Below are 17,572 nucleotides of genomic sequence, written 5' to 3'. Positions count from 1 at the left end.
AAGCGGAAGCAAGCATAGACAACTTGCTTAAGAAGTATGGAAAGGAATGGAAGGAAAGATGGGGTGATAACTGGATGGTTCGGTAGGGTCAGGAGAGGGTTGTTCAGGAGAGCAGGTGTGAAAGCAGTGGGGAAGGAACCACTGGAAAGTGAGTGGTTGAAGACTGCAGTCAAGGAGGGAAGGAGGAAGGGGTAAGTGTTTCGATAAGGTGCGAAGGAATGGTGTTGGAGGTGCAAGTGGACAGGGTAGATTTTGAGAGGAGGTTAGGATCTCCTCTTGGGATGCTGCCGGGAAGAGTGGGAGAATTGAAAAGAGGGCAGGATGGTGGGACTGGAAGGAAGCAGGGGAGATGTGATGTAAGAGGAAGCATTAGCAAAACAGGCATAATGAATGAGAGGCCACCAAATCCCAACAGGTGATTGGAATTTGGAAACTATTTTCCAAATATTTTCACTCCAACTTGCATCGTCTCTTTCCTGATTTTGGCTCTTCGGTCCTCCTTTTTCTCTGGCTGTCCTTTCTTCATTTTTCACTGACTGCAGTTCTCTCTCTCTCGGCTCAGTTCTCTCTTCTATTCTAGGTCTTTCCTACTCTGCACCCCTGTTCTGTCTGTTCTTGTGGCTGTTCCTATTTCTAGTACCAAACTATATCCCTCTTGGTTTCTTTCTCCAAGACTAGGAAAGTGTTTTTGGGTTGTCTCTGAATGGCAAACTTTTCTCTTCGGATTTGACGTGGTCCTGCCTGTGACTTGTTGCTCCAGGCTACTATCCTACAAGCTCTCTACCTGGTTGCCACTGGGACCATGGTCACCTAGTCACCAAGGTCTGGCTCTTCCCATACTTCCAGACTGTGTGGGCAGGGAACATGTCTACTAACTGGGTAATACTATATTCTTCCAAGATCTTAGTACAGTGCTCTGTAAGCACTCAATAAATGCTATTAATATGATTGATTCTCCATCCACCCAGGCTGCCCACCTAGGGTGAGAGACCCACCAGGTCATTTCCTTGGTACCCATGCAAGATCTTGCACCTGGTATTTTCCTTCTTCACCATACCCCTTTGCTGAGATATGTGCAGGAATGAGTTGGGTTGGCAACAGAGATCCATCTGAAAAAATCAGCATTCTCTGAAGGTTCAATAAAACAATCTTCCTCTCAGAGGAGAAATGCAAACGTGCCAAGATTTTCCCATTTCATTCCTTCCTAAACACAGCCTTCTCACAATATCAAGAGTTCGAGCTCGACTTTAAAAATGTCTTGGTCACAAAGGGAGATCCAAAGTGGGAAGATGAGTAACCTATAACCCATCCAATCGGCCCAGTCTGAGAGATGTTTATGAATCGTTCACGATTTACGTTTCTACTCACCTGAAAACCCTGGAGTCAGGGAAGCCAGTTTTCTTGCCAATTTCTCTTTATCTAGGTCGATTTCTAGTTTCAGGGGTCTGAGATGAACTTTGAAGATAGATGCTCTTCCCTTAATATCCGGGGGTCCTAGACAAAATTTAGAAAAGATATTTTAGCCTGCAAAGATTACAGACAAAACCCCGTTAAGCGTTTGGCAGCACACAAAGAAAATAATCTTACCGATGTAGATTTGCCGGTCAAAGCGGCCAGGCCTCATCAGTGCAGGATCTAAGATATCAGGCCTATTGGTGCCTGCCAAAATGACTACATTTGTCGTTGTGTTAAAACCTGCAAAAACAGTGATAGGTTTACAACTAATATTAAATATTAACAGGAAGATGAATGCATGAGTAACCAATCTGACCCACGATTAGCTTTCTAACCTGCTATTTTGGGAGGTCAAAGTATTTGAGGGTAATAATTTGGGGAAGCAGCGTGGCTCAGTGGAAAAGAGCCTGGGCTTCGGAGTCAGAGGTCATGAGTTCGACTCCCGGCTCTGCCACTTGTCAGCTGTGTGACTGTGGGCAAGTCACTTAACTTCTCTGTGCCTCAGTTCCCTCATCTGTAAAATGGGGGTTAACTGTGAGCCTCACATGGGACAACCTGATTACCCTGTATCTCCCCCAGCACTTAGAACAGTGCTTGGCACATAGTAAGTGCTTAAATACCAACATTACTATTATTATTAATAATAAAAGGTTTTTGTAGATGACTTTTACTAACATCTCCATGCGATGTTATTTTCTTATATATTCCAGAGAGCCTGAGCGTCTACAAGTTTCTTAATGATCAGCCTTTCTTCATGAATAACACTGTGGCCTAGTGGAAAGAAAGAGCACGGACCTGGGAGTCAGAAGGACCTGAGTCTAATCCGGGCTCTGCCACTTATCTCCTGTGTGACTTTGGACACGTCCCTTAACTTCCCTATGCCTCAGTTATCTCTTCTGTAAAATAGGGGTTCGACTGGGAGTCCCATGTGGGTCATGGACTGTGTTCAACCTGATTAAGCTTTTACCTACCCCAGCGCTTAGTATAGTGCCTGGCACATAGTAAGCGCTTAACAAATTATTTTTTAAAATGCACAACAACACAGGGTTTAGCTTTCTGTTATTTGCGCAAGTAGGAAGGGCTAGAGTGAGGGAACTGAGGAATCATGCAAGACGTATTGGAAAGGTAAAAGGAAGAAAGCAGAAAAAAATCAGAGAGAGGATCAAGCAGCAGAAGTCAGGGCAACAGATGCCAGGTTAAATACAGAAAGGGGAAAAAATAGGGGTTGGGTAAAGGGGTGATTCAAAAAAAATAGTAGGATTCATCTACTATGTGTGGCCTAGTGGCAAGAGCCTAGTATTAGGAGCTGGAGACCTGGAGTACTTGCCTGTTGTGTGACTCTGGCCATGTCATGACTCTTTTTTTTAAAAGGTATTTATTAAACACTTACTACTTGCCATATGCCTAAGCACTGGTGTAGATTCAAGCTAATCAGAGTCCGACCTCTCCAAGGTCACACAGCAGACAGGTGGTGGAGCCGGGATTAGAATCCACGGCCTTCTGACTCATTCATTCATTCGATAGTATTTATTGAGCGATTATTATGTACAGAGCACTGTACTAAGTGCTTGGAATGTACAATTCGGCAACAGAGACAAACCACCAGGCCCATGCTCTATCCACTAGGCCAAGTCGCTTCGCTGGGCCTCAGTTTCCTCATCTGAGACTGTAAGCCCCATGAGGAACAGGAACTGTGTGTGATCTGAATGAACCCCACCTCCAAAACCCACCTAAAATCACATCTCCTCCAACAGGTCTTCCTGGACTGAGGCTTCAATTTCACCCTCCCTTCTGCATCACCTCTGCTGTTGGACCTGTACTCCCTAAGCACTTGCTATTCACCTACCCTCAGCTCCACAGCACCTATGCACATATCCTGTCACTCTCATTTTCTCTATTGGTAATTTATTGTAATGTCCATCTTCCCTTCTAATATACTAAGCTTTCTGTGGGTGGGGATTGCACCTACTAACTTGACTGTATTGCACTCCTCCCAGTACTCAGTATAATGTTCTGCACTTGATAAACACTCAAACAGCACTGACTGATATTTTCCAGCACTTAGAACAGTGCTTGGCTTATAGGAAGTGCTTAACAAAATACCAGAATTATTATTAGCAATGAGCCTTCAATATGTAGTCAATCAGTCAATCATAGTTACTGAGCGCTTACAGTGTGCAGAGCACGTAGTAAGCTCTTGGGAGAGTATGTATGCACCATTCTGACCTACTCTTATCCATGGTTCATGACAGTTTGAAGCCAGATCAGCAGACACGAAAAGTGTAACTGTCAGATGAAGCCTAACGGATAGGCTCCATAGCTTGATCGTATGCCTTTACCAGACATGAAGAAATGGGACACTTCTTCCACCTTGGACACGGAAGGGGCTGCTCCATATACTGGAGTTGGGGGAGGGCAAGAGTGGCTACATCAGCTGTACCGGGAATGAACAAAGACCTGAAGCAACAAGCCTACCAAGATGTGCCATTGGGCAAGGAGGCCCAGATGGTGCCAATCTTATGTTCAGAGAAGCAGCATGGTGTAGTGGATAGAGCTTGGGTCTGGGAGACAGAGGGTCATGGGTTCTAATCCATGCTCCGCCCCATGTCTGCTGCGTGACCTTGGGCAAGTCACTTCAATTCTCTGGGCCTCAAGTTACCTTATCCATAAATGGAGGTTGAGACTATGAGCCCCACGTGGGACAGGGAATGTGCCCAATCTTATTTGAATCCATCCCAGTGCTTGGCACATAGTAAATGCTTAACATATACCACTACAATTATTGCTCTGGCACCTGCGTTTCTTCCCCCTAAAATGATCAGGGAGATAAATGGCATGAACATGTCTGTGCAGAACATAAACTTGTCTCGCACAGGCAGATTGATACCTAATGTGAACTTGGCTGATATCCAATCTCCGAGTTTAAGTCTTTTTCTATATACACTAAATATCTTCCAAAGAGCTACTCATAGCAGAGGATCACTTCTAAGCTCTTAACAAAATAAAGGCAAAACTATCTCTCTTTCAAAAACAGTTTGGTTGAGGATTCAGACTGTTTGGACATTGGCTTCAATGGCAGACGGAACATTCATGAGTTTTAGTAATTTTTCTGCATCAATTTTTTAGCAGCTGGCCTCTTTTCCAGTCTCACCCACAACTTCTAGCTCTGTGTCCTTCCACAAGTAGTCTTTTACTTTAGGATTTCACAGTATGGAAGATGAAATTTTCACCCTATCCAGCACTGTAAATTACGGAAGGCTAGTAATAGCCTTTTAGGAGGGAGAGCTGGATAGGTTTCATGGACGGATACAAGATTGATTTCCAAGTTGTATTAAAAATTACTTGACTCATTTAATCCTTTTATAAGCTGCAGTTTAAAAGAAAAAAAATGATCTGAATCCTTACCATCCATTTCTACAAGCAGCTGGTTGAGTGTGTTCTCCTGTTCACTTTGCCCTCCAAAGTTGCCTCGCCCTCTTTTCCTTCCCACTGCGTCTATTTCATCAATGAAGAGAATGCAAGGGGCATTTTTACGAGCAAGAGAAAATAAGTCTCGGACCTTAATGAGAGAAGAGAAAGTATTAGCCACTGAAGATAGCAGAACCACTGTACCCTGCCTAAATGTTTCAAGTTTTACTTTCTCCTAATGCAAAAAAAAAAAAAGGAAGACTATACTGCAACAACTCTATTTTAATGGCCAGGGATGCAGGAAAAGATTTATTTTTCTATGTAACCCTATCCTTTTCAGTAACAGCAAAAAAGATCACAATCTCCTTTTGTAGTGACACAAGAAATACCCCATTTGAGCACAGTGGAACTTAGTTTAAAGTACATGTCAATCAATCAATGGTATTTATTGTGCAGTTACAATATGCAGACCACTGTAATGAGCGCTGGGAGAGTACAATACCACAGAGTTTGTAGGTATATTCCCTGCCCACAACGAGTTTACAGTCTAAAGGGGGAACAGACATTAATATATTCATGTGCTGTGGGGTTATGGGTGAGGTGAATACCAAATGTCCAAAGGGTACAGATCTAGGTGCAAAGAAGGCCCCAAGAGGAGAGGGAGTCAGGGAAAAGAGGGTTTAATTGGGGAAGGCTACTAAATTTAAATGTTAAAATAACAGAAGAATTCCAAACCTGTAATGAAAGACCTAATAAGCCACAAGTTTGATTATTCTTTAAGGTGTTTTCTTCTGTGAATGAAAAATATTTAGGCATAAAAAGTATAACTTTTTGCAGCAATTTTTGTTCTTAATACAATGGCAAATGCATACAACAGTCCCTGTACGCTGATTCCATACACTATCAATAAGGGCTCACTCATTATGACTGAACTGGGCTCAAGTCTGATCTACTGGACGTGGGCAAGCACCAGTCCATTACCTGGGTTCGAACTTTCATTCCGCTGCTGATTTACCTAGCTTTGGGGACGACTACATATATATATATATAGTATACACACACTTGAGTTTCCCTCTCTGTCAAATATCTTCCCTTAACTGAGTTGACCACATAACATAAAAAATTGTTATATTTGCTTATCTATATTTGTTTAGAAAGTGGAAAGGGTTAAAATTTTCTCTATTAGACATGTGTCTTGGCTTTCTATGCTGCATTAGGTTTGAGGATAAATGAAGTGCAATTTTTATTGCCCTTAATTAATCAGTCAATGATATTTGAGGGATTTCTGCATACAGAGCCCTGTACTAGATGCTTAGGAGGGTACATTACAATGGAGTCGGTAAACATAATCCCTGTCCCCATGGAGCTTACGATCATAAGGACTTACTTTAGGTTTTTGGGTTCTTTTTTTAATGTCAAAAGGAAAAAGTCCCAAAAAGAACAGACATAATTTTTCTTACATCCAAACACCAAACTACAGTTAACATGAGATGTTTTGTTCTCTCTTGAAAACACATATTCCTGGGATGTAACTTTTCATGCTGAATTCCAGCCAACTTTAAGCTATTACCTTAGAAGAGACGCTGTCTCTTAACATACAATTCCTCAAGGTTACAAATTATATGAACCGCCTATTCAACAGACCCTAGAGTTTCATGTCGGTTGGTAATTAGGGAGAAAAGCTGCAGTGCTTTGCTGTAGCATTAGATTATAAACTTGCTGAGGGCAGGCTCTATCTCAAGTACACTGCCCTGCACAGCTAGTAGTGACAGTATTTATTAAGTGCTTCCTACATGCAGGGCACTGTAATAAACATGGCATTTGTTAAACTATCTGTGTCAAGCACCCTTCTAAGCACTGGACTAGATAGATTATAATCAGATCGGACAAAGTCCCTGTCCAACTTGGGGCTCACAGACTAAGTACAAGGAAGAGGAAGGATCGAATCCCCATTCTGCAAGAAAGGAAAGAGACCCAGAGAAGGCAGGTAGCAGAGCCGTGACTAGAACCCAGGTCCTGTGACTCCTAGACCTGGGCTCTTTCAGTGAGGACTGTTGCTTCTCTCTACTAAGCTCAATAAATTCTACTGCACTCACACCTCACCTCCTGTTGAAAGCTAACACCTAAAACTCAAGGGACCTCAAGAACAGACTATTTTCAAGCTAAGGAATTCCTCCCGATCTTCAAAATGTTACTAAGACCCCAGACCCTTCAACATCAGAAACGACTTACCCTAGCTGGACCCACACCGACAAACATCTCCAAGAACTCCGAGCCGTTGACTGTAATGAAAGGGACGTTAGCCTCTCCAGCGGTAGCTTTAGCCAGTAGTGTTTTTCCAGTGCCCGGAGGGCCGGTGAGAATGGCTCCCTTCGAGGTAGAAGAGAAATCCAATAAGCCTCATACAAAATGAATATCTGCTACAATTGAACACCTTATAAATCAAAAGCAAAACATACAGTTTTTCTCCACTAAACTGAGTAACGTCAAAAAATCATTTCAGGCTTGGTATGGGAGAAGACATAAATAATAAGCCTGCAGAACTATCACAGAGTAGTCAGAGCAAGAATAGGGAGGTAAAAAATACGACGCTAAAGAATTTGGTAACCATCTCTCTAATAATGTTCCTCGAACATTAGAAAGTTAGTCTTTATCTTCCTCATAATTTAGTTTATGATTTCCTCTCTTCATTCACTCATTCAATAGTATTTATTGAGCGCTTACTCTGTGCAGAGCACTGTACTAAGCACTTGGTAAGTTTTAACTAAGTGCCTTTCCTTCACCTTCAGCTTAAATGTCTTGCTTCTACTGGGAGGGAGACGTCCAAACAAAAAAAAACACCTCCCAAAACAAAAACTTTTTTTTAAAATTTCATTTTAATCTTCCAATTTCTCCCTTTTAAATATTTTTACAATGAGGGAAAACAAATCAATCTGATAAAACCACCAAATTGCTCTGAAACCATGACATGGTCCCTGGCCTCAAGAACTTTACAATTTAATTTCAAGAGCAGGCTTTATTTTTTAGAAATAAACACAGCCAAAACTTATAAGAGCTTTAAAATATGGTACTATGGAAAGACTACTTGTGGAAAAAAATTAGGGTTGGAATAAATGCTGCAGTAATCAATATCCAAGTTCTAAAGGTGCTTGGGCACAACTGATGGTACAATATAAAATACAAATGCACTCTAGATCATTTTTTCCAAAATATGCTACCTAAATAATTACATAATCAATGTGACACATTTATAAAAAGGTTCTTCACGGCTGACGTCACCAATGTAAATGATATAACATTCAGAGTAAATGAAGACTTAGCCAGAGTGTAAGACTGGGACCCATGTATTTTACAAATCAAACAGTGTTTATCGTCGCAATGATTCCAGCAATGATTTTTGAATCTCCATATAGAAAACGTTCTTGAACACCTTACCTTGGGGATTTTCGCTCCCAGATCCTGGTACTGCTTTGGGTTTTTCAGGAAATTAACGAATTCCATTATCTCTAATTTGGCCTCCTCGCAGCCGGCTACATCTTTGAACTTCACATCAATTTCATCTCTCAGGACCTTGGCGGTAGTTTCTCCTACACTAAAGAGTCCACCCATTCCCCGGCCTGTTCGACCCATGCCAGCAGGTCCTCTTCTTAGTGTGTATAGTAAAAAGCCAATTATGAGAACTGTAGGGAACAGGCTCAGCAGGAATGAACTGTGGGAAAACAACATTCAATAATATCAATTTTCTGAAAGATGCACTGCTTGTCTTTGTATTTTAAAATGGCACGAGAAGGGCTTTTCTAGCTTTCGGATAGCTGCTTGGGATGTGATTTTCCCACAATTCACAGGAGAAAAGGAGCCCTTGCATTATTAAATAAAAAGAATCAAAATGCCATATGAACTTTGAGTTGCACTACAGCTCCATCCCAAAAGATGGAGAAAGTAAAATCTTTTAAACTGGATGGCGACCCCCGCTTACACCACTCCTCACCGCCGCATACTTAGATGCAATGAAATCTAGATTTTGATATAGCGTTTCTATAAAGGATACTTTTGTTTCAAAAAGATATATTTCAAGATATCCACGTAACTTGCATTTCCTTTGTCAGTTTTAAAGGAAAAACTAAGAAATCTGTGAGGAGGTGAGTGGGAGCATTAAAAAGTGAAAATCCACAATTTCTCCAGTCTGGATAGGGTGAAAATTTCATCTCCCATACTGTGAAATCCTAAAGTAACACCTGAATGTTAAGATGAGCCCGACAACGCTGTTCCCAACACAACTACTTTTTGACTTCTCTATCAGTCTATCAATTACCAACAGCACTTTGTAGAATATGGTTTCCTTTCATTTAGGAATTTGAAAGATTAGTTCCTGTAAATCATTCATCAGCCTTCATATATTAGTATAATAATAATAATGTTGGTATTTGTTAAGCACTTACTATGTGCAGAGCACTGTTCTAAGGGCTGGGGTAGACACAGGGGAATCAGGTTGTCCCATGAGGGGATCACAGTCTTAATCCCCATTTTACAGTTGAGGTAACTGAGGCACAGAGAAGTGAAGTGACTTGCCCACAGTCACACAGCTGACAAGTGGCAGAGCTGGGATTCAAACCCATGACCTCTGACTGCAAAGCCCGTGCTCTTTCCACTGATCCACGCTGCTTCTCCTATTAGTATGAAGACATTAACTTTCATAATTAAGACTCAGAGGCAAAAGAACGTGAATGCCCACACTACTAGCCACCTCAGAGCAAATGCAGGCAAATTCATTATAGGTTTACAAATGAATGAATATAAAATCCACTGTAGGTGAGACTCATTCATTCATTCAATTGTATTTACTGAGCGCTCTGTGCAGAGCACTGTACTAAGAGCTTGGGAGAGTACATTATAAAAGTAAACGGACACATTTCCTGCCCACAGCGAGCTTACTAACACAGCTATATTTAAGGGGACCAGATATCTTGGCATTTACTAGTCTTGTCTTACGCTTTCGAGTCATCTCCGACCCCATGGACACATCTCTCCCAGAACACCCCAGCTCCATCTGCCATCATTCTGGTTTTGCATCCAGAGTTTTCTTGGTAAAAATCCAGAAGTGGTTTAGCATCGCCGCCTCCTTCCACGCAGTCAACCTGAGTCTCCACCCTTGACTCTCTCCCATGTCGCTGCTGCCCAGCACGGGTGAGTTTTGACTTGTGGCAGACTGCCTTCCACTGGCTAGCCCCTGGCCAAACTAGGAATGGAATGGGTTGGCCTCTGCTTGACTCTCCCTCCCGTAGTCGAGACTGGTAGAGGACTGGAAACTCTCCGGGCGTGACCCTGAGAGGTGTGGCATTAACTACCTTAACCCGAAGTCTTCTAAGAGTTGGGAGGACATATAAGTTCCCCTGTTTGATAACAGGGATGCAAGCAGAGCTTGGAAACTGCAGGTGGAGCTTCCGGCAAGTGGCATAGGGAAAAGGCAACAGGGTACTATTTGGAAGATTAAAGGTTAAAGGGAGATTAAGGGCAAGGGAAAAGGAGTTAGAAACTGATCACCCACCAACCCCTCCAACTGCCACTCATCCTAGTGCTCAAAATAAAAAAAGCTGCTGTCAAGATATTTCAGCATTTCCTTTTAAGTCAAATCATGGGTGTACTGCAGTTAGGGTATTTCCCCTCAAAAGTAGGTGGCTTACATTAATTTCCAATAACACAAAAATGCACTATGCCAACCTGTATTTGCCAAGGAATGTATTTTAACTGATCAAAATCAATTAGAAAAAGAAATGCATAGACAAAAGAACTAGTCCTGTGTATAAACTACTAAATCCCCAAACACACCCATTACAGAGTTACAGACTAGGGGCAAGTTTGAAGGTTTTTTTCCCTGTAATGCTACCGCCTAGAGAATGGGAAAAGTATGCGGTGCATAGTTTCTAGGCTCTAAATGGCCCACTCAAATGATTTAAACTGCTTCTTACCCATCACTTTCAGCAATGTAGACCACAGGTAACCGATTCTCTCCCTCAATGCCTAATTCCTGCTGCAAAGTTTCCAGGTTACGTTCGAAGGTATCCACACTACCGATATTAAACCAGACGTATTGCTATAAAAGTGAAAAAAGGGATTATTAATATCACAGAAGAAAAGAGGAGGGGCTCTATCTGGGTAAGAATAAAAAAATCAAATTGTTCATGAACATGTGTTCTTGTTTTTAGAATTTTTCACCACTGAGGCTTTTGTAGTCTTCAAGCTGCAGGTTGTTAAGAAACAGATAATCACTCGGTAATAATCAGGCTATAAAGTCATTTATTGAGTAGTAGACAGTCCCTGCCTTCAAAAAATGTTCAGAGAACTAAGGCAAATATACAATCTTGACAATACAAGAGATACAAGTCTTGGGTCAGACCCATGGCCTATCCAGCCAAGAATTTTATTTCTGAGTGGCAAAAAAACGGCTGAGGAACCTTTGGCCTCCTTCCTTGCCATTCATTCTTACAGGTGAAGATGAACCATGTAACAGCACTAACAAGAAGCAGCATAGCCTACTGGAAACAGCCTGGGAGTCAGAGAACCTGGGTTCTAATCCCAGCTCTACCACTTCTCAGCTGTATGACCTAGGACAAGTCACTTGAACTTCTGTGCGCCACAGTTTCATCTGTAAAATGAAGATTCAATCCTACTCCCCCTTAGATTGTGAGTCCCATGTGGGACAGGGACTGGTTCCATCCTGATAATCTTGTATCTACCTCAGTGCTTAGAACAGTGCTTGGCACATAGCAAGGGCTTAACGAGTTCCATAAAATAACTTTTTCTTCCAGTAATCTATTATGGATCGCTTATGCTCGAATTTATCCAAGCCTGCCTCGAGCCTGCTCGTCCGTACAACTTCCTGGGATGACAAATTCCATGCGCTTGCCACCAACTGTCAGAAGAAGGGGTTTCCTTAGATTGTTTTGACTATCTCCCTCAAGCTTCAGTGGGTGTCCTTTACCCTCTTATCATATCATCTGGTGAACAACAGTTCCATTTCTGCCCTGACAACACCCTCCCTTATTCTGTAGACTTCAATCCAGACCCCCATTTGTCCTGCAATTTTCCAAAACCTCAATCTATCCTCATATGGAAGCTTTTTCATCTCCCTGACCATTTTGGATAGTGTTTTCTGTACCGCCTCCAGATCTATTATGTTTTTTCAAAAAGGGGGGGACTCAAATTGCAAGATGTGATCCCAAAATGGAGGTATCATGGCTTTACATAGTGCCCAAACTACACTGTTTATTTTGGTTTATACCCATAGATATGAACTAATAATAATAAGGTTGAAAGGAGGGGACGATACGGATTAGGAGGTGTCGGCTAGTTGGAAAATAGAAGGGATGAATCAGGTAAAGATGCCTGGAGGAAGTAAGGCTTGAAATGCAATTTAAAAGTAGAGACATACAGTGGAACAACCTGCCTCAATAAACTAACAGTCGATGAGCTGACTGGTTAACATTTCATGAGATATATACATGTCAAGTATATTAACTAGTCCAAAACATTCTTCATTATCAATGGCAACAGAGGTTTCTGAAAGGCACTTAGAGCCTACAAACTCTTCAGAAGGGACCAAAAAAAATCTATTTGTGCCCACTATTACAGAGAATTACTCGGGGAGAATAACTCATAAAAAGTCAGAAAATGGAAAAACAACATATTTACCAAAACTCCTATTTTTAAAATGCTGAAGCTAAACTGGGCAGAGCCAATATTTGTTAATAGACTAAGGCAGAACAAAAGTACCCTCTGATCAACTGTAGGTATAAATCAATTATAAAAGCCAATTTACCCCATCAACAGGAGTTTTTCCTGGTGTAAAAGACACTCGGACAAAGCGCTTGTTGACTACTTCTAACCTGTCCACCTGCAAGACAAAAGGGAATAAGAGAGAGAGAGACATAAATTTAGAGATTATCCCTAACTTATTCTGAATTCATTCATTCATTCTAACCCAGGAATCTTTTTCATTGACTGATTCTCAACAATCACTTCTCTCTGCCTTGGTTCCCTCATCTGTAAAATGAGGATTAAGACTGTGAGCCCTATGTGGGACAGGGACTGTGCCCAACCCAACCTGGTTGTTTTCACCCCAGCGCTTAGAACAGGGCCTTGCGTATAATAAGTGCTTTACAAATACCCTAAATGAGTATCCTCATCATTGCTGGGATGAACAGTAAGTCAGAAAACACCTACATATGAGATGACGACTGGGTAGAGAAAAGACAGGTCAATAGGAAGTTCTGTTGGCCAAGTAGTTGGGAGTCTGTTAGACTGATGCTTTAGATCAATCACTGTGGGTGAACAGGACTGAGAGCCATAAGCAACCACCTGGAGGTTTTCACAACCCGCTCTCTCGAAAATGGGTGGAGAAGAGATAGGCCAGGTAGAAGCTGACCTCTGATTCACTTCTGCCTGGCTCTATGCCTTGTCAGGGAACCCCCACGTACCATAAGCCCCCAACCCCTTGCCCAGCAGTTCTGGGGAACATGCCATTTAGGGTGAAGCAGAGTGGCTTAGTGGATGGAGCACGGGCCTGCCCGGCTCTGCCACTCATGTGCTGTGTGACCTGGGGCAAGTCACTTCACTTCTATAGGCCTCCGTTTCCTCATCTGTAATATGGGGATTAAGAGTGTGAGCCCCATGTGGGACAGGGATTATGTCCATCTTGCTTAACTTATAACTACCCCAGCGCTTAGAACAGTGCCGGGCACACAGTAAGTGCTGAACAAGTACCATAATTATTACCATTATTAATTAGGGGACTGCTGACTTCTGTGGCCAGCTGGCAGCCAGGTCGAAGGTATGCAGTTAGAAAAACACACCACTTACCCTTCGTTTCCTCCACTATAATACTAATTATGGTATTTGGTAAGCGCTTACTATGTGCCAAGCACCATTCTAAGCGCTGAGCACTGTTCATTACCCTTAAGGGTAACCGTTAGGAGAATTAGAGGATCTCAACAGCTAAGTACAACACGTTAACTGGTCCTTCACTCTCCAATCTAAATAAATGTCTAACCAAGCTCTAGTAGAGAAGCAGCATGGCTCAGTGGAAAGAGCACGGGTTTTGGAGTCAGAGGTCATGAGTTCGAATCCCAGCTCTGCCACTTGTCAGCTGTGTGACTGTGGGCAAGTCGCTTAACTTCTCTGGGCCTCAGTTACCTCATCTGTAAAAGGGGGATTAAGACTGTGAGCCCCCTGTGGGACAACCTGATTCCTCTATGTCTACCCCAGCGCTTAGAACAGTGCTCTGCACATAGTAAGCGCTTAACAAATACCAACATTATTATTAGGAAGTTACAGCAATAAGGCATCAGGACAAGGCTACAAAATTTGAGTGATACAGATATTATGAATTACTTTATTCATATTAGTGTTGGTCTTCCCCTCTACAATGTACGTTCATTATGGGCAAGGAAGACATCTGCTAATTCCGTTGGACTGTACTCTCCCAAGTGCTGGGTACAGTGCTCTACACATAATAAGTGCTTAATAAATATCACTAATTGATTGAATGATTCCCCAAATAGACTCCTGAAGAGCCAGCCTACATCCTTCTTACCCTGGAAGTTACCGTGTGCAGAGGAAGCAGTCAGTCGAAGAAATCAGAAACTACCACAAAGAGAGCAGTTCTAGCTACGTTCAGAGGAAAGGGAGGTGTTTGGTCCTTCGACGTCAGACACCCAACGAAACTGGGGTCTGCCCAAATACGGAGATGGGTCTGGAAGGGCAGAGTGTCAGTAAGCTGCCAAAGAACCTGGCCCAAGAGATAAGCACTATGCCAGCTATTTGGACGTGCCCATTTCTAGTCCTCATCTGAGCAAAGAACTTTACAAAACTATCAACTGGCTATTTTTGCATCATGAAGAAAAAGAATTATTACCTTCCCTTATGACACCCAATTAAATGAATGCAAATGGACCTGGGAGGGTTTCTTTGAAAGGAGACTAAATAGAATAGCACAATAATTTAATTTACCATAATTTTCTGAAGGAAAAGTACTTGCTGGCTATAGCAGTTATTGCTTTTTGGGTTGATACTACCATTCCGAGGGAATCTTCCTTCACACATTTGAATTTCTGGGCCTTCCCCTGTGTACTCAGGCTACTCACCACTCCTTTGGAGAGGTAGTTATTGACAAAGTCCTTCCAAGTGATCTCTCTCCCCGAGCTCTTGAAGAAAAAGTAGAATACAACAGTAGCCCAAAATAGAGCACTCCCAACAAAGTACAGTCGGAACTCCTTGTCATCCCAAGGAAAATCACCCTGTGAAATACGAAAAAGAAAGGGGGGAAAGCAGATTACTATTAAGAACAAAGTCTCAAGCAAAAATACAAATTGTTATGAACTCTTTAAACCTTTCTTGTGACTATGAACAACCTTACAAAAAAAAGAAAAGTATGAGAAGGCTCGCTTTCCAGCTAGTCATTCGCTCATAGTCAGCCCTTAACAAATACCATCGTAATTATTATAAAGGGTAACAGAACAAGCTAGAAAGCAAACAAAACCCCCATCACTGAAAATCGAACCAAGAGAATCAAAACGAACCTTCTGGAACCTGGACCACCAGTGAGAATCGTCTTTCTTTCCACCTTTTTTTCCGCCACCACCTCCACCACTAACTCCTTCACCAGAAGGGCGCTGAGTTTGAGCTGGCTTTGCTTCTGTTTATAAACAAAAACAACCAAAATAGAAAACGGCATTTTTACATCCCACTGATCTTATTTGTTACTAAATACCGTCCGCAAAACATCTGCTCTGAGACAACTATGAACAGGGCTTAGGCACCCTGACACTCACCCCGGCTCCACAACAAATATAAATATTTTTATTCTCTGTTATTGCCACTACCCCTAACCTACTTCAATGTCTGTCTCCTACAGATTGTAAGTCTGTTGTGGGCAAGGATCATGTCTATCAACTCTGTGGCTGTTTATTTTCTCAAGTGCTTAGTACAGTGTTCTGCACGATAAGTGCACAATGAATACTACTGATTGATCTCGTGACAATTTATTAGTTATTTCGAGAACTGGCTGAAAAAATATGTTCTTTGTCACTTTCAAAGGTGAAGTTTCCTTTTTAATTTTTTCCCCATCCAATCCTGCTCCCTGAACAAACAGCCTCTGCCTAATCTCCTTTAATTCTTCACTCCTCTTTAAGACTGCTTGAAAAGTGGCCCTTTATGCTTTGTATTTTCAGTGCCTTTCAATTTAGGGGTCAAAGCACAGGATTTTTTATGATATTTAAGTGAATACTATTATTATATCAACCTCCTTGCTGACCTCCTTGCCTCCTGTCTCTCCCCACTCCTGTCCATACACCACTCTGCTGCCCAAATCATTTTCCTTCAAAAACCTTCAGACCATGTTCCCCACTCAAGAAACTCCAGTGGTTGCCCATCTACCTCCGCATCAAACAAAAGCGCCTCACCACTGGATTTAAAGCACTTAATCACCTTACTCCCTCCTACCTCACCTCGCTACTCTCCTACTACAACCCAGCCCGCACACTTTGTTCCTATAATGCTAACCTTCTCACTCACCTCCATCTCGTCTATCTCGCTGCCAACCCCTTGTCCACATCCTACTTCTTGCCTGCAACACCCCCTCTCCTCGTATCAGACAGATAATTGCTCTTCCCCACTTCAAAACCTTATTGAAGGCACATCTCCTGAAAGAATTCTTCCTTGACTAAGCTCTCCTCTCTTCTTCTCCCACTCTGTTCTGCACCGCTCTTACTTGCTCCTTCATTCATCTTCCCTCCCATTCTCACATGTATATATCTGCATATATCCATAATTTATCTGTTTGTCTATTTATATTAATGTCTGCCTGCCCCCCTTGACTGTGAGCTCGTTGTGGGCAGGAATGTGTTTGTTGTTATATTGTACTCTCCCAAGCGCTCAGTACAGTGCTTTGCACACAGTGAGCACTCAATAAATACAATTGAATGAATGAATGAATGAATACCATGTTTCAAGCATTTTTCTAAGCACTGGAACAGATACATGCTAATCAGGTTGGACACAGTCCACATAATAATAATAATGTTGGTATTTGTTAAGCACTTACTATGTGCAGAGCACTGTTCTAAGCACTGGGGTAGATACAGGGTAATCAGGTTGTCCCACGTGAGGCTCACAGTTAATCCCCATTTTACAGATGAGGTTACTGAGACATAGAGAAGTGAAGTGACTTGCCCACAGTCACACAGCTGACAAGTGGCAGAGCCGGGCTTCGAACCCACGACCTCTGACTCCCAAGCCCGGGCTCTTTCCCCTGAGCCATGCTACTTCTCATCCCACTTGGGACTCACAGTCTTACACCCTTTACAAATGAGGAAACTGAGGCATTGAGAAGTTAAGAGACTTGACCAAGGTCATAGAGCAGACAGGTGGCAGAGCCGGGATCAGAACCCAGTCCACTGACTCTCTTACTAGGCCATGCTACTTCCCACAGTTGTTTTCTTCATTTAATAGATATTTCATTTTGTTCTTGGTTATTCTGCCTCTAGGGTCCATTTCTTCCTCAGGATGCTCCTGAGGAATAAGTCTCATAAGGGAAAGTCTTGAGAATTTTAAGAGTAACACTGCTTTTACTGAGCACCTACTGCATGCAACGAACTCTGCTAAGTGTTTGAAAATTACAAGGGAAGTACGAGGCATGTTCCCTGATCACATGAAT

The 17,572-nt window shown here is 42.3% G+C and overlaps 1 protein-coding gene and 1 non-coding gene across 3 annotated transcripts in view; both read right to left on the bottom strand.

The window, feature by feature from the left end:
* Positions 1-17,572, bottom strand: part of AFG3L2 (AFG3 like matrix AAA peptidase subunit 2) — a 43,595-nt gene that overhangs the window by 14,175 nt on the left and 11,848 nt on the right. For both annotated transcript variants that reach the window (XM_029065605.2, XM_029065604.2), the window contains exons 4-12: positions 15,438-15,553; positions 15,003-15,155; positions 12,680-12,754; positions 10,830-10,954; positions 8,299-8,572; positions 7,096-7,233; positions 4,861-5,014; positions 1,588-1,695; positions 1,369-1,494 (exon numbers count right to left, since the gene is read on the bottom strand). In XM_029065605.2, coding sequence (XP_028921438.1) covers positions 1,369-1,494; positions 1,588-1,695; positions 4,861-5,014; positions 7,096-7,233; positions 8,299-8,572; positions 10,830-10,954; positions 12,680-12,754; positions 15,003-15,155; positions 15,438-15,553 — 1,269 coding nt within the window. The remainder of the gene's footprint in view (positions 1-1,368; positions 1,495-1,587; positions 1,696-4,860; positions 5,015-7,095; positions 7,234-8,298; positions 8,573-10,829; positions 10,955-12,679; positions 12,755-15,002; positions 15,156-15,437; positions 15,554-17,572) is intronic.
* Positions 10,058-10,195, bottom strand: LOC114812609. The gene has a single exon (XR_003760260.1). It is a non-coding gene; the product is annotated as a small nucleolar RNA SNORA7 (small nucleolar RNA).

This window comes from Ornithorhynchus anatinus, chromosome 5 (genome assembly GCF_004115215.2).
Source record: "Ornithorhynchus anatinus isolate Pmale09 chromosome 5, mOrnAna1.pri.v4, whole genome shotgun sequence".
NCBI classification, from domain to species: domain Eukaryota; kingdom Metazoa; phylum Chordata; class Mammalia; order Monotremata; family Ornithorhynchidae; genus Ornithorhynchus; species Ornithorhynchus anatinus.
This window is presented reverse-complemented; position numbering and strand designations above follow the sequence as displayed.